At 33.5% G+C, this 22,628-nt stretch overlaps 1 protein-coding gene across 2 annotated transcripts in view; it reads left to right on the forward strand.

The window, feature by feature from the left end:
* Positions 1-22,628, forward strand: part of PAN3 (poly(A) specific ribonuclease subunit PAN3) — a 78,264-nt gene that overhangs the window by 45,899 nt on the left and 9,737 nt on the right. For both annotated transcript variants that reach the window (XM_026708836.2, XM_026708838.2), the window contains 10 exons: positions 1,925-2,075; positions 4,193-4,440; positions 5,646-5,750; positions 8,136-8,193; positions 11,106-11,267; positions 11,583-11,699; positions 11,792-11,893; positions 16,148-16,313; positions 17,602-17,689; positions 22,063-22,202. In XM_026708836.2, coding sequence (XP_026564621.1) covers positions 1,925-2,075; positions 4,193-4,440; positions 5,646-5,750; positions 8,136-8,193; positions 11,106-11,267; positions 11,583-11,699; positions 11,792-11,893; positions 16,148-16,313; positions 17,602-17,689; positions 22,063-22,202 — 1,337 coding nt within the window. The remainder of the gene's footprint in view (positions 1-1,924; positions 2,076-4,192; positions 4,441-5,645; positions 5,751-8,135; positions 8,194-11,105; positions 11,268-11,582; positions 11,700-11,791; positions 11,894-16,147; positions 16,314-17,601; positions 17,690-22,062; positions 22,203-22,628) is intronic.

A 22,628-nucleotide genomic window follows, 5' to 3' on the forward strand; every position in this document is an offset into this window, starting at 1 on the left:
TGACTGTGACAATATGGAAGCACTGAAACAACATTGCCAATCCTATGGGAGTAATGGTTTCCAGATTTTTGACACATTCTTTAAATTAGTCCATTTGAGGTATATTGATTCAACAATTGTTATCCTATCATGCACAGTTTTGCCCAGTTGAATGTTACAAATAGACAAACAGGAGTGTTTTAATAGTATATAATAAATTAAAATGTCTTAAGAAATCTTTATAGGAAAACCTACACATAATGGTCCATTCGTGGAGGAAAGATCAAATTCAAATTTACCTTCTTTATGTCAGGGGTGGGATTCAACCGGTGTTACTACCGGTTCGGTGACTATATCGCACGCATGCACGCTGTGCATGTGTGTGTAAAAAAACCTTAAGCTGTGGACAGTTGAAAAGCACTGCGCGTGAGTGCGCAACGTTTGAAAAGCCTCTTTTCCCCTGCTTTTTCAACCCCAGCTGTGCTGCGCAAAGCAGCTGAGGTTGAAAAAGCAGGAAATAAAGGACAGGTAAGAGCCCAGGCGGGCGGTTGGGCCAAACAGCAGCAAACTCAGAACTGGTTCTGTGTCTGCAGCTCTTCAGAGCTCCTGGTTCTATAGAGCCGAGCAGAACTGGTAGCATCCCACTCCTGCTTTATGTACTTTATGTCACTTCCACTTGAATTTTTTACATACATTTTATATCATTTTCATAATTTCATATTTGAGGCTTTTACATAATTTGTGAAAATTTATGTCCTTTGCAAAATTGCATTATTACGCAAGTGATATAAAATAACATTTTTTTTTAAAAAAATAATTTGTTAACATTGCTTCAAAAATAGTAGACATTATACTTTTTTTTGTAAGCAAAGTCCAAAATAAATTTTGGCCATTACATCTGAAGTCTGCTGAGTGAAGGGTCAGAATATTGAAGTTTCACTATAATTAGATAATAGCCTGAAATGCACAATTATTTTTTTTTAAAAAGGCGGGAAAAATCTCATTTATTGAATCTGATTTTTAGTATTCTGCTGTATGTTAATACACCTTACTATGATTATAATTCATTTTACCTTTTTAAGTATGATAATAATAGTTGTATTATTAAGTATAGTATTTTAACCAAGAAACTAATGCATTCTGAACATGCTATCCAAAAAATGTTTCGTTGAGCTATTCTAATTCGTCCAGCATTTGGTACTGAATTATATAACCACATCAAGATTCAAACTGGCATTTACAGCGAATGATGTTGTGGGGTGAATATAATTGCTTCTTTGTTATTTAATTTATATATATTGATTGCTATGTTCTATTATTTTAAGTCTTTTATATTTTATATTGTTTTAAGTTTTAGTGCCTCTGTTTTTTCCTTTAGATCATGAATAAAATGTAATTGATAACTGATTTTGACCATAAATCAAATTATAATACCTAACCAAAATAAGCTTTTTGAAATAATTCTACAGTCTGGTTTTCTAAAATATCTGTTTATATGAACAAGGTACCATCAGCATAATGATAAAGCTGACAATTTCTGAAATATAATTGACCTATGCGTATTGCAGATTTGCAGATCTTAAATTACAGAGTTATATGGAGATCTGTACTTTGACAGACTTCTTATGGTAAAAGAGTACTTCGTTCCAGTTAGGATGAAAATGCCTACCTTAATTGAATGTTTTCTTTTTTTTTCTTCTTCTTTGTCATGTAATATTACAAATCAAGCAGTTTTGAAAAAGTTATGTTTAGAGACCAATTACAGTTAAAAGGGGATAGCATAAAAAGTCCATATTAACTTCACTGGAGAAATTTTAGTCTTCGGACCCTAGTATTCTTAATTGTCTGCTGAAACTTGAAATTTTAGATTTTGGGGTTTTAATTCCACTGATTTAATTAGTAAACAAATATGTCTTCACATAAACATATCCTGATTTTTAAACAGACGCCAAATCCCACTGCAAGTGAATTTATTCCTAAAGGAGGATCAAACTCCCGACTTGGTAATATGTCTCACTCCAATATATCTGCCTTCTCTCAAGCCTTGTTCTCTCATCCTTCCATGGGAAATCCTGCAAATCCTGGGTTGGCTCCAGGTAAGTTCAGAGTAATTTGTTTACCTTTTTATTAAAATATAGCGCATGTAAGTTGTTAAGAAAAAGTAACTAATTTATTTTATTGTACCTTAGGAATTGATTGATATAATAAATCTTGGCTATGCAAATTGTAACCATGGAGTTCTAATCTCTTTGCAACCTTATACAAATTGCTTTGTTATAAGAGTAATTCTTAAAGGTTTCTTGTCATTATTTGGCATTAGTAAGTTATGCATTTTTAAATTTTCTAGGCAATAAAAAAACAAGTTATTAATTTTTCCTAGAGTAGTGGCCGGGGGCACAAATCTGTACAGAAGTGTAGATGTGGTTTCAAAATAATACATGAGCAAACACTGAAAAGTCAGGATTCTGGGATGCTTGATTACAAAATCATTGATGTTCATATTGTTTTGTTTTTGACAGTAAATGCTGACTTTCTGACTTTCATATTAAAGTTAGAATAGCTTGAAAATAAATTATACTCAACTAAAATCTCTACCTCTATCAACTGTCCTTCCAAAATTTTGTAGATTTTATAACTAAATAAATAGGAGTTCAGAAACTTCAAATGTCTGAATCGAGATTCTGATTCAAAAGCTAAGTTGTATTAATATTTCAAATAATTCCAAAATGAATTACTGAATTGAGGTTTGAATCAAATCTTGTGATTAGTTCCTACATCTTATATTGGGGTCAAAGGAGAGAGAGACTTTCTTTTCTTTGGTCAGATCATTTGTGCTTCTAGAGTTAAACACTTTTGACTACAAAATGTATAGAATCTAATTAGCTATCTTTTATTTTGGTAAAATTGGACTTGGAATCACATGGTGCATGAGTTGTGCTGGGCTAAAACCTCTTGAGAATAGATCTTGCTTAATAAGATCCCTGTGTAGTTGTTCTATGCAGGTATCTATAGCTGTAGATAAATTCAATTTTTTTGAAAGTTGGTTTCAGGACTCAGCAGTATACCAGTTGGGTGATTTTGAGCCAGCCATGCTTTCTCATTCCAACACTTCACAACAAGGGGAAAATAGGAAGAGAAGGAATGGATGGATGGATGGGTTTTTATGTTATGGAATTTATTGTAAGCTGCTGTGCATGAGTTGGGTGGTCATATAAAGGTGTTTAATAAATAATAATTATATATGTTTATTGCCTTGAGTTAATATAAAATAATAAAAGCTGGATAAAACAATCTAGAAATTAGATGAATAAATAAATGTTGATATTTGGAAAGGAATTTATTTTAAAACAATCTCCTTTAAAGGGAGTAGTTACAATGTTAGAGAAATTAAACCTGAATCTTTAACCTTGAGAAATTGTTCTGAAAATATAAAATTTCCCTGGAAGAAAGTTATCATTTAAATCAATCTGAGGGATGATGATTACATTCATTGTTTTGCATAGCCTAGGGAATCTTTACTTAGCATTCTTAATTAATTGTTCTGCAGGGTCAGAGTTTTTTTTATGTCATAGACATTAAATGTCATAGACTAAATTTCATTCATAAAAATGATTGTTCCACCAAATTGTTTTTCCTTAAAGATAATGCCTAATAATATTGAATACAAAATATCAGAGGTCGGTAAACTTATACTAGTTTTTATTTGTTTTAACTTTGTCATATTTCCTATAATAAAGATATTTCATTTTCTTATGGGTTATATGGCAAATGAGAAAACTTATTGATGACAGAATAATGCACTTCAGACAATGCTGGAATATTCTGTTCCTCCAGACTGTATCAAATCTAATTGTTGCCATTTTAGAGGAGATTTAATATGATATGGAAGGAGGAGAAAATAATTTTATGGAGTTGTCTGCAATGGAATGTTCCTAAATTGTCGAGTTTTGCAGACCACTAGATTGATTATAGGCTGATGCATTGATTTCAGTATGCAACCTTGAGGTCGTGTCAACCAACCTACATGATATCTTTTAACAATTTTATTCGACGACTGAATATAGGCTGAGATTGGGAACATTTTCAGACATCTTGTTCCAAAGTTCTTTTTTCTCATCAGTAAGAGAATTTGTAATTTTTTAAGCTTTAGAGTTCGTGCTGGAACATATTCCTGGTTTATCAGCAAGTCTTTTTCCCTTTTTATTTGCACAAGGAATGTCACTGTCAGCAGGATCTTCACCCCTTCACTCTCCTAAAATCACTCCTCACACATCTCCTGCTCCTAGACGAAGAAGTCACACTCCAAACCCAGCAAATTATATGGTGCCTACTAGTGCCTCTACACCAGTTACTAATGCTGTCTCACAGCCCCCCACAACTGGCCAAGTGATTCAGAAAGAAACAGTGGGTGGAACAACCTATTTCTATACTGACACAACTCCAGTACCTCCAACTGGAATGGTAAGATTTAGTTTCAGTTGTGAAGATACTTGTCAGCAAAAAATTATTTACTGTTATTTTCATTATTTAGTTGCTACTTTAAATGTCCCTTCTTCATATTTAAATTATCTCTTCTTCATATTTTATAAAGGAGATATTACATGCACTCAGATATGATAAACCATGTTAGCTTTGAGTTAATTCTTGGCATGGTAAGTCACTGTTATCATGGTAAACAGTTATTATAGCTTCCTCCCAAAATAGCCTTTTACCTTTCTGCATAGGCTATAATTTTTGTACAGTTCTTATCCCCAAGAACAGATGGGAAGAAACTATAGCTCAGTGGCAGAGCTCTGGTGGCAAGGGATAAGGTATCAGTGAAATTTTTAAGAGCTGTTGCCAATTGGAACAGATGTTATTAGCTAGATGTCATCAAAATATATGGAAAGTATTTCTGTATTATCATTAGAAATGCTCCTTAGTAAGTGGAATTTACAGGGAGAGTTAGCTATTTTTTAGATACAGGGCTACCTGATGCCCCGAGTTTGCCTAGAAGATACTACACATTTGCCTAGAAGACTTTTCTATTTTAAGGGTAGCTAGCTTCTCAAAGAATTTGATTTGTTCTCTGGAATGAGAGGATTTGTCCAAAATAGAATTTGAACAGCTAGTAACAACAAAATTTTATGAACTGTTAAAGTGATTAATAAATATCCTTATATGATAAAATGTGATGCTTGCCTTAACTTGAAATAGAAAACCTTCAGTTATTAATCTCATTGTCATATATAAAAAACCTCTTTAGTAAGAGAGTTACTTTACAATATAAAATGTTAAATACAAGCTAAAGTGGCATTAACATTTTAATTAAAATTACATTGTTGAAGGTGTGGGTTTTAAATTTTTAAAAAATTAATGTTTTTCTAAGTAATATAGCAAAAAAACTAAGCAAATCTGTGAAATGTTAATAAAAAAATAAGATTTGTAGTCTGAAATAGCTAAGTTAATTTAAAGAAACTATAGTGAATGAATGGTAATGGTATGTTAGAATGAAGTTGCTAGAATTAGCTGGTCCATACAGTATAAATTCAAGCCTACAATAGGCTGCATAGTATCTAAGAAGCTCATGTGTTATGGTGCTTCCTTGAATGTATTAAGACAGTTTTTAAAGTCTATTGATTTTTCAACTTCTGAAAGTTATCTATTTCCTAACTGACTTTCAATAGGTATTCCCAAATTATCACATTTACCCTCCAACCGCACCTCACGTTGCTTATATGCAACCAAAAGCTAATGCACCTTCCTTCTTCATGGCTGATGAACTCAGACAGGTAAAATCTTTTTAAAATATAAAAATAAGTAATAGATTTTATTCCTAAATGTCTGTACAATGTTTCCTTTAAATTTTGTAAAAAGCTTTATTCAGCACATTGTAAAGCTAAGTACTGCATTGTGGGAAGTGTAGTATATGCACAAGTACAGTCTATTTGAATTTGAGGTGCTTAGGAGAACTAATAGCGGTATTGCATATTTATTTAATCTTAATAGTGGGCTTTGGCAAGGTTTCATATTCATAGTTTTAGTCCTTTTGATGGTAAAGTTCATAATGAGAAAGGCTATGAGTATGACAAATGTAAGCATCCTTGAAAAGATTACTCAAGACTTAAAGGTTTGGATTTTGCAGGTGAAATTGCACTTCTGGCAGAAACCTGGAAATGTTCATAGGACATGATTGCCAGTTTGAAAATAGAGGTTGGTAAAATCACCCTGAGGATAAATAAGAACAAAGTGAAAGTCATGCAAATTGGAAGTCTCCAAGGTAGCATGTAGTTGGTTGTTGGACACAAACCCACTGAGGAATTAGAGAGATTTGCCTATGTAGGCAGTTGCACTATGAAAGGACAGAGACATTGAGAACCAACGTTAATTACAAAAAAAAGCATAACCAATCTCTGCACCAATTTGGTCTAAATAGTTAACAATGCAACAACATGTCTTAGTAGCAATATATGCAAGCAAATCGTGATAAAACAAAAGCTCAGTATTCTACCTATATTGCTCATGAAAAATCTTTGTTGTCAGTTACCAAAATATTCATTCTAACAATGAGATTTTAGGAAGTGACTTGTTCAGATTGCAAGACATTGTGAGGAATTGCAAGTTGTATTTTGGTGGACATTTTGTATCTGCTGGATAACTATTAACCTGAGGACTGCCATTTGTTGGATACCACCTGGAGAAGAGAGATAGATCCATTAAAACCTACCAAAAATAGTTTAAAGAAAACTTGATAAACATTGGACTCACTTGCAAAGAAACAGAAACCATTAAAATTGACTTAAATTGTTGCATAGACTTGTTACCCAGTATACTAAAAAATATAGGAGGACCTAAGACTAGGGAGGACTTAGTTACTCCCATGGAATGACAGCATTAATAGAATACAACCAAGTTATTATACAGAACAGCATGGCATATTTAAGACTCTGCCTAAAATGGAATTTCATCATAACTTCCTTGGTGCAAGTCCCACTTAATGTAATATGGTTTACTCAATAAACATATAGGATTATAGTGTCAATCATTAATTTTCAAACAGTTGAGTACTCATTAAGAGCTACTTAGGTAACATAACTCCTTGTCTGTTGTATGAAGAGTCTTGAAGTCTGCATTCAGTTCATAGGGCAACGTTTGTGTAACAATATAATGCTGTAGAAAAGAAACTGATCATGCCTCAAAGTTGTGGTACAATTGTAAGGAAAACAAACCCCAACCATACTAGAAAGTTTGAGCAAACTGGTTGCTAGGAAGATAAAATAGGAGATTATTCCTGTATTGTTGAAGCTTTTGGAATATCATATTTTATACATGTAATGTGTAGATGTTGATAAATAAACTTTTGCTAGGAAGAATTTTAAAAATCATTTATATGTAAGGCTGTGCAGCATGTTTTTCTGGAATCTATAGTAGTGATGTTCTCCCAGGAAAAGTCTCATTTGGCTTAAATAGTTGCAAACAGGTGTTATGTGATCACCCCCTCATGATTTGAAGCACTTTTTTGCTTTTGAATCAGAAACCATCTCATAGTTATTTGAGGTCACATGCACTTTGTAAATATACCTGCAAAAATTGCTAGCATGCTTTTTATTTATGAAAAAGAAGTAATAGCCTCTTCTCCAAAATCTTATTCCCTTACAGAGATGCAAACATTTTCTTATGATGATCTGGACTGAATTAAATAGAGGAATGGTCTAATGCCCATGCTGTGTTTAAATATGAACCTGCAGCACTGAGAAAAGAAGAGTAAAACAATTGCCAGAGAATAGTGAGAGAAGACAGTTATAAAAATGCTAGGATGAAATGCTCCTATTAAAGTGTACTGTGAAAAATCTGGGATGGAAGATCATTTTAACTACTTGCTTTAATTGTAAGACATGCTGAGGAACAGTCTTGAATTATCTTGGTAGGATTAGCTAGAGTCAGTTCTTAAACCAAAATAATTAATTGGCTATTGGATATCTCAACAATCATATTCAAAAGTTCATAGATCTCAAAGAAATTTACTTTAGGTAAGCTTTACATTTTTGTTAAGCAATCAGACCAGAAAAAAACAGAAAAATACATCAGTTTATTTTTATAGTTTCCCACAACTCCATTTAAAAAACAACATAAATTTTATACGTTATCTGTAAGAGTATAAAATGTTTCACTTATAGGAGCTGATCAACAGACACTTAATCACAATGGCTCAGATAGATCAAGCAGATATGCCTGGTAAGTAATTAAAGATCCTGAATTTTAACTTGTTTTGGTGAAGTGTATTTATGCTTGCTTTCAGCTTCATAACATTACAAAACTACGTGTGTGTGTGTGTGTGTGTGTGTGTGTGTGTACACGTATGGGTTTACATCAGTGGTGGGATTCAGATATGTTTGCCACCAGTTTGGTGAGCGTGGCTTGGTAGGCACGCTTTGCGGCGTGCACACACTTTGCATGCACGTGCGTGCCAAACATGCACTTTTGTGCAGGAGGAACAGAGGTGTTCTAACTCGCTTCCTGTAAGCCTGCACGGTCCCGGTTGCTTCAGCAGCTGCTGCGTGGTACTATTCTGTGCCGTGCAAAGCAGCTGCATTTCAAATTCAGCAGATAAAAGGGAGCCCAGGAGCCTGGGTGGGCGGACCCAACACAGAGCAGTGGAGAGAACAGGTTCGGTCACAGCTGCTCATCGCTGCTACCGGCTCACCAGAACTCGTCCGAACCAGTTGAATACCACCACTGGTTTACAGACATGCGCGCACATACACGCACACAAACACACATGCACATTCACACCTACCATACATTTATTAAAGACATATTAAAACTAAGTTAACCTAGACCCATTTTTCTTGTTATTTCCATGTGCTTGCAGAGTCTGTTTGTTAATATAACCAATGGCTATACTGTATATAATTCGGCTGGCTTAGTATGAAACTTAATATTAAATTGTATTGAAACTTAATGTTTTTTCTTCATCATATTTTCTTTCTTTCCACAGATCCAAATTCGTTTTTTACTTTCAGCCTAAATCTTAATGCAGATGTTTTGTTTTACTTATTAATTAATAATCCCCCACATTATTTATAATATTTCTTTAATATTAATAGCCATAGGATGGGTTTCAAATTGGAAATTGTATTTTTTATGTGCATCTGGCTCCTAAGCCTACATAGCAAGTCCAATATATGTGTGTTTTATAAATGTTAACACAAATGGCATGTTCTTGTCGAAGAGTATGCCTTTACATCTTCTGTTTATTTCGTTTGGTTTAGAATATATCAATTGTAGGATGGTATACAAAACATCATGATAACTTTCTAATTGTTAAACTTGGTGCAATATTTTCAGTATGAATGGAAAATAAATATCTCTTTTAAGCATGATTTTTATTTATAACTTCTTTGGTTGCTTCTGTGGCCATTTCCACATGTGTAGTAGAGTTTTGGATTGTTCCTTTTTTCAGACAAATCTCAAAAGTGATGTTGAATAGAATAGTAGGCTTTTTGAAGTAAAATAGCCAAAATGTCCGTACAAATGTATCAAAAGAAGCTTTCTGGATTGTAGTTTATATAAAACAAAAATCAGCAAATATATGACATGGAGATTTGATCTGTTTTCCTATAGCAGATAGATCAGTAATTGTTTAGACCTGTACAGCAGTTGAATTTCTTCAGCTATTAGTTTGAGCTTATGTGATAAAGGAAGCTAATTACTAGATGAAGGCAATAGATAACTCCAGAATCTATCTAATTAAGAAATCCCTGCTTGTCATGGAAGTAATAGTATTAGTACTCTACTCTACTATCTAGTAGTGAAGTATATTCTAGCTAGCAATAAAGCAAGAATGGCAATTGGTTTTTATGACATTTAACACTTTAGGAGTAGAGCTACAGTGATGTAGATACAGTATATGTAAGCTGGAGTAGGTATTGAGGGGACTTCCTGGCATCTGCCTTTTTTGGAGCAAACACTATAGCTTTTTTCTACCTTAAAAGTAAAAAAAAACAGATATCATAGACAGAGTTGGCACCAAAAGCCACAGGTTTTTCATTACTGTGTTAAAAAGTTCCATTTTGGCATGCAGTGTGTTTACTGCCTGCCTTGAATCCTTGTGAAGTGCAGAAAATGCTTCAAATTATGCAAATACAGGGACTGTATAGTCATGTGGCTGCTGCTGGTTTTTTTTTTTTTCAATTCAAAGAACAGAGTAGCACAGCTGTATTACCCAGAAAGGGATAGAGGATGGGGGTAAGGCAGGAGACTTTGGAAAGAACCACAGTAACACATTTGTGAGGTTTATGCTGTTCTGGTTAAGTACGTTAGTGTTCTGCAAGTCATTAATTTGACCATCTTAAGGTTGTCTCAACCTTTCATCCTTTTGAGATTGGTAAAATGAGGACTCAAATTGTTGGGGCCGATATGCTGACTCTGTAAACTGCTTAGAGAGAGTTGTGAAGCACTGTGAAATGGTATAGCAATAGCAATAGTACTTAGACTTATATACCGCTTTATAGCCCTCTCTGAGCGGTTTACAGATTTATGTCATATGTTATATATATTATGTTGCCTTCAACAATTTGGGTCCTCATTTTACTCACCTCCAAAGGATGGAAGGCTGAGTCAACCTTGAGCCTGGTGACATTCTAACTGCCAAATTGCAGGCAGCCAGCAGTCAGTAGCCTGCAGTACTGCACTCTAACTACTGCACCACCGAGTGCTATTGATATTAAGCAAGGTAAATTAAGCTTATTTTAAGCTTTCACAAATATTCTGTCCTAAAATTTTACTTTATACAACACTGATGATTTTTGGCTATTTGTCTTAAAACTTTCCCTTTATGATTAACAATGATCACATATATCTTTCTTTGCCTATATTAAAAGTAGCTAATCATGATCACAGTATTTGCAGTAGGACATTTGTTCTTTAATATTTGACTTCTATCCTTCCTAAGGCAAATGTCTTTATTATAAATCAAGTGTGTATGATTTGCATCAAACTGTCATTTTAACAGTTTGCCACAATCTCTAACTTTGCTACAATCCTCTAAAAAGTGTGTGCATCTAATTGATCTTCTCTTTGCCTGTAATAACTGTTTTCTTAATAATTTTAAGTAGTGTCTAATGTATTTCTGTAAACTGGTTTAGCTGTCCCAACAGAAGTTGACAGCTACCACAGCCTTTTCCCTTTAGAACCACTGCCACCACCCAATCGGATACAGAAAACAAGCAACTTTGGGTACATAACATCATGCTACAAAGCTGTAAATAGCAAAGATGATCTGCCATATTGCCTTCGGAGGATACATGGTGAGGGAAATCCTAAGTTGTCATCTTTTAAAATTTCAATGGTACAGATAATTAAACCTAAAACATTTGTGCACTTCTATGTATAAATCACAAATTGGATATCAAATTGAATCATTCCTTTAAAAATTCCTTTGAAATAAGAAATAGGAATTTGGCCCTAATGACGATCCATAGAATAGGATATGAAGAAATAAATATGTTTTGTTTTAATGTCTCTGTTGGTGGCAGCTCAGATTTTGGGACAGATGACAATGTTCCATTGGAAGTTAATGAGTGCTTGGTATGTGACAGGGGTTCTATTTCTTCTTTCCTCAGGTTTTCGTCTTGTTAATACAAAATGCATGGTATTAGTTGACATGTGGAAAAAAATCCAGCATTCAAATATAATAACATTGCGAGAAGTATTCACCACTAAAGCATTTGGAGAGCATTGTAAGTTTCTTGCTTTAAGATGTTGGCCAATTATATCAAAGAGCATGTATGAGATGCCTACCTAACTCTCACTTTGGTCTCTCTTTGAAAAGCTCTTGTGTTTGCATATGATTTCCATGCTGGAGGAGAGACTATGATGAGCAGGCATTTCAATGATCCTAGTGCTGATGGTTACTTCACAAAACGGAAGTGGGGTAAGGCAAATACATATATATTGTAGTACAAAAATATTATAACAATGTTATTTGGGGTTTCATTAAAGCATTTCATTGTACACACACACACATACACACACATACACACACATTTAAAAAAAATCAGGAACACAGAACTCTGTGGTATTGATCCATTTGTTGTTTTGAGGGCATATTGTCAGTTCTCTTACAAAATGGCTTCAGTAAAGAAGAGTTTGTTCCATTACAAAATATCTCCTGTGGTAGATGCAGCAAGTCATAACTTGCCTTATGGCATGGTGGATGATATAAATTTTCAATAAATTTTATAAGCAAACAAACATTGGAGTAACTAGAAGAAAGAAGGTCTAGATGCTTTCTAAAGACTCCAGGATGCTCTTTAGCTTCTCAGTTTATCGTCTGAAGAAAACATGCTTCCAAACAAGAATTGTACCACAGTCATTTTCCATGTTTATTTTCTAATGTACATGGAAGGTCCACAATACTTCTTGGAAATAAATATAATGCAAGAAACTACAACCTGCCACAGCCTCATTTTATTTTTTTAATTCAAAAATATAAAAACCAGACTCTATAAGAGATCTTATAAATACCATATGTTCCTAATACCATATGGGAGATTTCAGACAATTAGATCCTTGAGATTCTCCAAAGTCACCACTGTTTTATCTATATACTGATGCTACTCTTAGTTTAGTCCAAACTGGCTTTGCAGAAATGCTTGCTTTATAATGGAATGAACATTAGTTTTATTAACAACTAAAAACAAATCATTATCATGTTGTATCTAAAATCTTTTAAATTCATCTTATTCCTTTAGTATGCATAATCTTGGTCCTTCTGTTTTTTTCCATTGATCTAAATTCTACAGTGCAATAAGTTCATATTTTACTTAATTATAACACTTTTAAAGTAATTTTACTTAATTATAAACTTTTAAAGTAATTTTTTGCATATCATTTGGCCGGAAATAAACTAGTATATTTCATGTTATAAGATACACAGTTTATTCTAGTGTATATGAGATAGAACATTTGGGAGGCAGAAAAATGTTTCTGATAGAATTTATAATAGTAGAATACAACTTTTTTAAAAAAATACAGGAATACTTGTGGAACTAAGGGAGAAGGTTATTATTACCTGAACATATGGGAAGAAAAATCATTTGTTTTAAGTGCTTCAATTTATAGTTTGCAGTTTTAGGGTGTATTTATTTATAATTTTAAGAGGAGTCTTGATATAATGCATTCTATGCTCAGTAAACTAATAATTTAAGAAATGTTTTGTTAATTTGGCTTTGGCAGTTGAAAGGACAGAACTGTGGTTACATAGCTGTTTCACATATTAAATTCTGCTGTCATACTGTGGTTAGTCTTTTTTTATTTTGCCATGTCATTTTCTAACACATTTCAGAATGTTATGGTTGAGGATGTGGTGTAAAGGGTTTTTTTTTTTGACAGATGACTTAAGACATGTCACATTGAATTTATTTCTGAACTGAACACCTGTGAGCTATTTGATTACATTCTAGCTGTTCAATAAGCAAATTCCAATGTATCCCATTCTGCCTGAAGACTGTGCTTGGGTTGAACCTAATTCAAACTTTTGTGTGTCTTTTTTAACAAAAGACAATTTTGCATAGTAGCATTAAAAGGCTTGAAATTGAGTACATTGAAGCATTAAAAAAATTTTTTTAAACTGATTATAGTTCCTGGTGATATTTGAAACCACCATGCAGTTTTCTTCATATAGTATAAATATGATTTGCCAATAACTTTTTTCTAGGCTTTTTTTTTTCACCTGATTTTTTCCATCTAGCCTACTGCTCTGAAGGTGTTACATCTTACCTCAAAATAAATAATTTGTTTCCTTACCTCAAATTACTTACTACTGAAGTTAGGGTGGAGAAATGTTTTAAATTAAAATCATTTATCAAAATATAAAAGCTTAACCCCCCCACCCCTAAATTTACCCTGCTTGTGTTTTATTATATTAACAAAATATATAACACCATAAAACATAAAGCACAATATGCATACATTTTGATGCAAAATCATGAAAATAAAACCAAACACAAAGTTAAGCCAGCTAACACACTGTTTCTCCTTAGCAATACAATCAGCAGTCACATACTAGGAACTTCCCTTGAACGTGTCTTCCCTTATTGGTTAATGCAGGAAGTTGCACATATTTCACAAGAGCAAGCCCCTATCTGGTGGAAGCAAATAAAATATTAATTATGTTTCCACACAAGCAAAGCGTATTATGCTACTTTATACTATGTACCTTTGATTTCACAATACAAATAACTGGTATGTTTGGTTTTGCCTGAGTGCGTTGCAGATTAAGGAAAGCAAGCATTCCCTCATCTGTACAGAAAAACTTTTAAAAAATTGCTAGTATTTTATTTTTTGACACAAGTCTCTGGATTGCAACTTACATCATTTTGAATTTTTGATATCATTTTGAGGTCTGATATTTCATGATGCAACAGATCTTACCATCAGTTTTTTTCTTCAAAAATCATATTGTAATATATTACAAACACTTTGAAAAAAAGTGAAAAACTTGAATTAGCATGTTCATGTCAACCCTTTCAGGATAAGCAACATTATGTAAACTGCAGAAAAGAAATAAGAAATAAAATAAAAGCATTAGATGAAAGAAAATATGACTAAATTGAGTTTACACTAGTGCCATTCAGTGTACCTATTTATACTGTTTGATTATTACAAAATATTTTTGCTTCCAGCATGTTCATGCATTGTCATATATTGCCTTTTGATCTTTAAAATACTAAGTCTCTTTTTGGAATATCATGAATCCCATCCAGATATAAACCTTCCCATTCTTTTTAAATTTTTCATTCTTTGTTTTGTCTGTCAGCCATAATTCATTCTGATTATATGATCGATCAATCAACTTTGATGAATGACTTTAGCACTTATTCAGCACTCATTGATTCTTGGTCCCATTCTTGGTGCTATTTATTTTACTGCAAATGGTTTTTAAGTGTACCATTACTATTGTATTCATCATTTTAGTTTCTTACCAACTCTTATTCCCATTAGACAAAGAGTTGTAATAAATTAACTTTAACCACGAAACAAATACTCTAAGAAAAATATGCAACATTCCAAATGCATTCAAGTCATATATTTAATGGATTTGGAAATTTTGGAATATATTTTTTCTTACACATGCCTTGTAATTAATGTTGATTAATTTGGAGTCTATTTTTTTCTGGAAAAGCAGAACAAAAGCATAGCTTATCCCAATAATGTCATCTGCCATAGTGTTTTATTTGTATATGTGCCATGTTTTGTTTCATTAGTATAATGTCTTTGCTGCTTTCTTCAACTTAAAAATGACACTTAAGTAAATGATAAAAGAACCTTATTGTTCATAAGCCTCTTTCATAAAGTAGACAACAGTAGCTTTTGGTAAATATATAAACAGGATATAATGGTAATAATTCTCCCAAGTAGTAACTTTTTCAGCAGTTGATATTTTTTACTCTGTCTAAACAAGTAAGCCTGTTTAGCAACATTGCTAAACATTGTTGCTAAAACAAGCAACACAGCTTTTCTCAGCCTGGCAGCTTCCAGATATGTTTTCCAGAGCTCTCTGTCCCAACATCTCTAGAAGGTACTGGATTGTGAAAAACCGCACCAACACATCTGAAAGGCCTGTTTCACATGTCTCATAACAGAATATAAGAGTTCATTGAGTACAATCTTTAAGGAACACGGGCGTCTTTCTACTTGAGAGTCACACCAAATTTTTATGTGGCATGCCAGGACTACAGGATAAAGGTAGGGGGTGACAGCATCCACACTGGACCTGATTTTAGGTTGGGGGACCCTTTCATTTCTTTTGCTTTTGGGGGAATGAGTGCCTTACACTTCAGCAAGCTTAGGGGCCCAGTCCCAAAGGTGCTTTTTCAAGAGGCAACTGGACCTCCTGATTTTTTTTTGAAGATGTTTTGCTTCTTATCCATTCAGCTCTGAAGAAGAAGAAACATCTTCAAAGTTGTCTCTTGAAAAAGCATTTTTGGGACAACTGTGACCTGGATGACTGAGAATCTCCATAGAGGCAGAGGTTTTAACCCTAAGAAAAGCCTTCCTAAGCCCTTCTAAAAGGAAGAATTTGGGCTTGGCCTAAACGTTTTAGGTTTAGTATGAGTTAAAAATTGCCACGTGCAGTATAAATCTGAAAATATGAAGTTCATTTATATTCCCAATTCTGCCATAGGTCAGCATGATGGACCTCTGCCCCGACAACATGCAGGTTTGCTGCCTGAGTCCCTGATTTGGGCTTATATTGTGCAGCTTAGCTCGGCATTGCGGACTATTCATACAGCAGGATTGGCCTGTCGAGTAATGGATCCCACAAAGATTCTGGTGACAGGCAAAACAAGGTAAGACATTCTCCTAATATATTACAAGATCTTACAATATCCTTTCAGAGTTGTTTTTTTCTCTCCACCACCTGCTTTGCTACCCCAAAGCTTGCCTTTTGCATTCATTCTGCTAAGAATCATACAGTCCTTCATATTCATCCTAATTAATGGTTCAGCCTAGAGGATGACGTAGGGCTAACATAATTTATATCTAATTATAACAGAGTTTGGTACAGGCAGTGCCTAACAATAGTTCATTTAGTGACTGTTCAAAGTTACAGTGGCACTGAAAAAAGTGACTTACGACCATTTTTCACAGCTGTGACTGTTCTAGCTTCTCCATACTCATGTGATCAAAATTCAGACCCTTGGCAACTGACCCATATTTATGATGGATGTGTCCCAGGGTTGTGTGATCACGTTTTGCAACCTTTTGACAAGCAAAATCACTATGGAAGCCTGCTTCTCTTAGCAACTGTATTACTAACTTAACTGCAATGATTCACTTAACAGCCATGGCAAGAAAGGTTGTAAAATCAAAAGTCACTTAACAAATCACTTATCAACAGAAATTTTGGGCTCAGTTATGGTCATTAATTGAGGACCTGTATATTTAATTCCAGTAGCAAATGGAATTCCAAAACTAAGTTCCTCAGTTCTGAGTACCATTTATTACCATGTAGTTTCCCTACAATTGCAGTCTTAATCTAATTAATCTTAAATATCAAATGATATCACATTTGAGGTATGTTGGTTTAAAAAAATTCAATAATTTCTGAAGCTGTGTCAGAGGCAATACTTAGCATGACATCTTCATAAGCATGCAAAGCATAAGAGATAGAAGAATAGACATAAACTGACAATGTATCTTTCTAGTGTTGATTATCTAGGATAAGGGTCTTCAAACTTAGCAAGAATTCTGAGCTAACATGACTGGAGGAGGAATTCTGGGAGTTGAAGTCCACAAGTCTTAAATCTGTCAAGTTTGAAGATCCTTGATCTAGGACAATATACAGCATTCTGTGACACAATTTCTTCTTGAATAGCAAGAGAAAGAAAATGCACAAAACACTTTTCTATTATGTGTTCCTTGCCTATCTGTTCATGCATATATTCTGTCTATCTCACATGAATCACAAACCATACACTTTTAGAATATGATATTATCCTATTAATATGGTAATAATAATTGACTAATGGTAGTTTCTTAACCAAATGTTTCTATGGAATTGTTGAAGAGATTGTAGAGGAGGTGAAAAGAGGAGTTTATAAACTTTTCTTCATCTATAATGTTTCTATCCTGAAGGTTGAGAGTGAATTGCGTTGGAGTCTTTGATGTATTAACATTTGATAACAGCCAAAACAATCCTTTGGCTCTAATGGCCCAATATCAGGTAAGATCCCAGTATTGTATCCCTAATTTTATATTATTTACTCACTGAATATTTGTTGGCAATTATCTTGGAGTATCTCTCATATTTTTTGTTTTTTTTAATGTATGAAGTTTATTTCCTGTATGTAGCTGCTTTGATGCTTGCTGCTAGTAAACCTTTGGCAATGTTAATTCACAAACTATCTTAATTTACATGTTGGTAATTCAAGATTTTTATTGGTTGTCATTGTAATTTTTGGCACTATTCTCACTATAATCAGACATTCAAAAACAAAAAGCCCTACCTATATAAGGAATGTATAATTCTAAACCAGATTCTGCAAACCAGAGTGGGACAAGCATGACAAGGAATAAGTTCTAATAGATGGTGTTAAAATTGATAAGGGCATGTAATTTTTTTTAAAGAGTTTATATATTGTGAAGCTGCAAAAAAATAAGTTACTTGGCAATGGCAAAGATGAAAAAATCATATTGAACCTAAAACTATTTTTTGTAAAAACAAAAGCCGATAGACAAGAGTAGGCAAGAAATTATTTCCTATGCTTTCTTCCCATTCCCAGTCTACCCAGAAGCCTCTCATAGGGTGTGGATCTGTTGATATGGAGGGATAACCCAGAAAATCAAGCTGTAACCCTCTCTATTAGTCCAGTGGAAAGTACCGCTGTCACAGGTACTTGAGAGGCCTTTCATGATTGAGAGGGGGCAAGGATGGAACAGGAAAGTCATCTTCATCATACCTGTCTTGGTTTTCATCATCACACTGACCATATCTAGATTGCATGGGAAAATGCTGCATTTTTTTCTTTTCGTAGTAGGATGTCACCATATCTAAAACTAGGAATTGGAAATTACTAGTATGTATACATATATACATACATACATATTAGATTTGTAGCAAATCTGCATGTTTTAACCCTTCTGTTTTTTAATTGGCTTTCAAAAATCAGCAAATATATGTGTACTTATTCCTGTGTAGTAGTATTTAACTCTTTTCAATCCTAAACAACAACAAAAAAACTTTCCAAATCTGAATGATTTCCATAATTTAAATGACGGGAGTTTGTCCCAAATCTTCACCTCTGTGAAAAATGCTCATATATTTCCTTGAATTTTTCTTGGTAAATTCTGTACTCCCCTGTTTTCTGTTAAAGGAGCAATATATAATGTGGTAAGTTTTTAAAAAAAATTATTACATTGAAATATGTGAACTACCTTAACCCAGAAACTATTTATACCTTTACACTTAAACAGAATAAATATAATACTATTTTTTTCTCAAATATGAGAGAAGTAGACTTCCTTTTCCAGCTCTTTGGGTTTATATAGTATACATAATATAGGTAAAAATTAAACTCAGTCTTTTAGAGTCCATTTTCACTATTCGTATTGTTGTCTCTTACGGTGTATTGTAGTAGTCTTTTAGTTTGGAAGTCAGATATGTCTTCAGATATTGAAGAAAAAAAGGAACATAATCTCTTAACTATCTTAAGAAAGACACATTGATTGAAATGTTAAGATTCAGAGTTGATGACAAGCCTCAATCCAAACTGTGAAAGCATTGCTGGGAGAGCAGTGAAATACATAAATGGCCACCTGAACCAACTCCAGAAAATTGTACATGCCAGCTTGCAAAGGGAAATTGAGACCCAGATCTCTTGCCAGGGTTCACAAACTATTTATTAAACTACTGTCAAAAAAAATCCCTGAAATTCTTTGATTGCAGGCAGCTTTTCTGAGTCCACTTCTGAAAGTTTTTTCATCACCTGGAACATTTCTGCTGCACACTGCATAATGATGTTTCCTAATTAAGCTATGTCATACGGTAAAATGGAAACAAATCTGAGAATGATTTTTTAAAAAATTAAGAACGGATTTAAGTGGAAAGTTATCATTTCTGGAGAAGTCAAGGACTTCACATATTACAGGAGGTATTTGGTTAACCATCACCCGTTCAGTGGCCATTCAAACTTTTCAAAGGTACTGAATTAGTGGTACTTACATCCGGTTCTTGAAGTATTAGCTGTCACAGTGCTCCTGCGGCTTTGTGATCATATTTTTTTTAATCTCCACTGCCTAGTCAGTGGGGAAGCTGGCAGGAAGTTGGAAGTCACAGTCATGTCCTCACTTAATGATCTACACAGTCTTTGCTTAATGACAATAACCAGAAACTGCCAGAACTGTTGTTGCTAAGCAGTATGGCCATGTGAAATGCTTTATGACCACATCATTAGTGACAGAAATTCTGGTCCCAATTACTATTGTTAAATGAGGGCTACCTGTATTTGGAGTTCACTTGGCTATATAAAGGTATTGCCTTGATAATGGAATTTGGACTATATGCTACTCAATATCTTAGCTTCCATTTAATTAATTTCCTGCAGGCCAAAAATACCATATATATAACTTAAGAAATACATTTTTTATAATGATGTTGGAATTTTTGTTTGTGCCTATTAGTGTTTAAATTTCCAAATGTCCAGTTAACAGCTAGTCTTCAGAACCAGATCAAGTTTAAAAATAGCTATGTAAATGTCAACTAAACAAGACTGTTAGAAATTTGAAGACAGTTTATGCTAAGTTTCCTGAATTCATCATCATCTATAATAAATGCTTGTGGAATTATCTTATTTTCTTATTCTCAGATTTTTTTTAATGAGAGAAGACAAAGCTAAAAAATGAAGCTTCATTCTCAAGTTATTGAGCAACTAATATATACGTATTCCTACTGTCAGTAATATTCAGTAAAACTTTCATTTTGAAATTGATGTTGCTTATTTAATCACAATTAAAGATTACGTAGCCCATAGATCATTGAAAGTGTTTTGTCCAGAAAAGCCCCATTACACTATATTATCTTGCACATTTAATTTGGAAAGGTTAGGAGCTACAGATGAATTAGAAAGGCCATAAGAAAAACATGCATTGTTTCTTGCAGTCTATTTTTCATAGTCTGTTTCAGCTACATGAATAAAGACTGCTGTACATTATGGACATAAATAGAATCATAGAATCAGAGGAAAAAAACAAGTATTGAAAGGAAGAATCATAATTGAGGGGAAAAATAAAAGAATGCAACAAAAAGGAAAAATATGTGGAGGTAAGAAACAAGCAGTGTGAAGAAAACTGGAGCGTATTTTACATCATCATAGACAAACATCAAAATGGCTGACAGAATTAATTGAATGGGAGCATGTTGTATTTCTACCCTTCTGCATTTAATACTACTTAAAATTACACAGACCATTTTTAATGAAGCATTAGGGAATATATGGTCACGATAAGGAATTGTTCAGTGATGCTATTAACATCATTTTTCATTTAATGAAAATAAATAAGCCATCACATGAACTGCAAAGGATATAAGTAGAAGCTCTAAATTTCATATAGGATACTATGTGAAAACTGGGTCAAATAACTGGACTAGAAAATTGTTTGAACATTCAAGTGCATTTGGAAAAGTTGGGACTCTAGTGATTATTCTTCCGTCTTTCGTAGCAAGTATTTTAGATAGTTCAAACCGATTGCAGTGTGATTTCAGTCACATATTATGCTAAGCCACAGTTCGTTTGTTTATCTTTCAATCACATATGCTGCTCATCTCGTCGTGTGAGGCAACACTGAGCAGTTGGTTAGTTTGTCAATCATAGTTCCTGTGGCCTGATATAGACTAATCCATAAATGGTGGTTTATAAGCTAGAATGGCTGAATTTACACATCAGATTAAATCAGAACAAAACCAAACCCTTTTTATCATGATGTGCAAACCCAGCCACTATATAAAGAATAAATCATTATGTTACTTTTGAGAGTTTGTCTTTATTTAAAAGAGTAATATTAGGAATACAGCATGATTAATTGACACCCATGTTAATATTTGATAATCACTATTAGTGTACAAACAACTTAAAAGTAATAAACAATGGGTTATCATAATCCTAAATATTCATTCAACATTTTGTGTATCTGTGATGTTTTTGAAGGATGTAGAAAGCCTTGGAAAAAGGTGGTTTGCAGTTAATGAAAGTGTTTTGAATTACAAGTTTCTAACTGATGAACAATACTTGCCAAAGGTTAATGAAGAATATCTGGTAAGAAGAAAAATCTTTCCACAGAGATGGAATTTGGCTTAAGGAAAGCGAAAGAACAGAATCCATTATTTAATAAATACCAATAGTATTTATTAAAATCACCCAGGAGATAAAGTGAATGGTATATTATGCAATTTTATCCATTTTGATCATTATAAATTATCATTTGTATATAATACAATGTGTACTTAGCATATTTATCTTAAAATTTTAAGAAAGTATGACGTGCATTTCAGATCCCAGTGAATAAATATGTCTGTGTTTTTTGTTTTTGTTTATGTTGTAGCAAGCAGATTTGATCTCTCTTGGGAAGGTTGTGCTGGCTTTGGCTTGCAATTCTTTGGCAGGAATTCAGAGAGAGAATTTGCAGAAAGCAATGGAACTGGTGACAATCAACTATTCCTCTGATTTGAAGAATCTTATTTTGTAAGAAAACTTGATTATAGAATAATAGTACATTATTTGTGGAAATATGTGTGTATAATTGTTCTGTTACAGATATTTTGACATCAAAAAAGCATAAGAATTCTTCATGATGATAGAGACCCTGAAGAGTTCCTTTGATGAGTTATAGGAACAAAGTTCACTCACCCACCAATAAGGAAAAATAAAGTCCAATTTTAATTAACATAAATTAGCAGTACTGTATTTTGAAAACACGCACATGGATATGCTCTATCTTTAACTCCAAATTTTGGCAGTCTATAGTCATTACAGTTGCTGCTGCACCTGTATATAGTATAGTGTACTACAATGATTAATGCAAGGTTTAGTTTAAAATTCCAGTTTTATCATGAAATTCACTGGGTGACTTTTGGCTTTTGTAAAACCAGCTGTTTATACATTGAATTT

Source organism: Pseudonaja textilis, chromosome 7 (genome assembly GCF_049901715.1).
Source record: "Pseudonaja textilis isolate UNSWEBS1 chromosome 7, rPseTex1.2, whole genome shotgun sequence".
Lineage (NCBI taxonomy): Eukaryota > Metazoa > Chordata > Lepidosauria > Squamata > Elapidae > Pseudonaja > Pseudonaja textilis.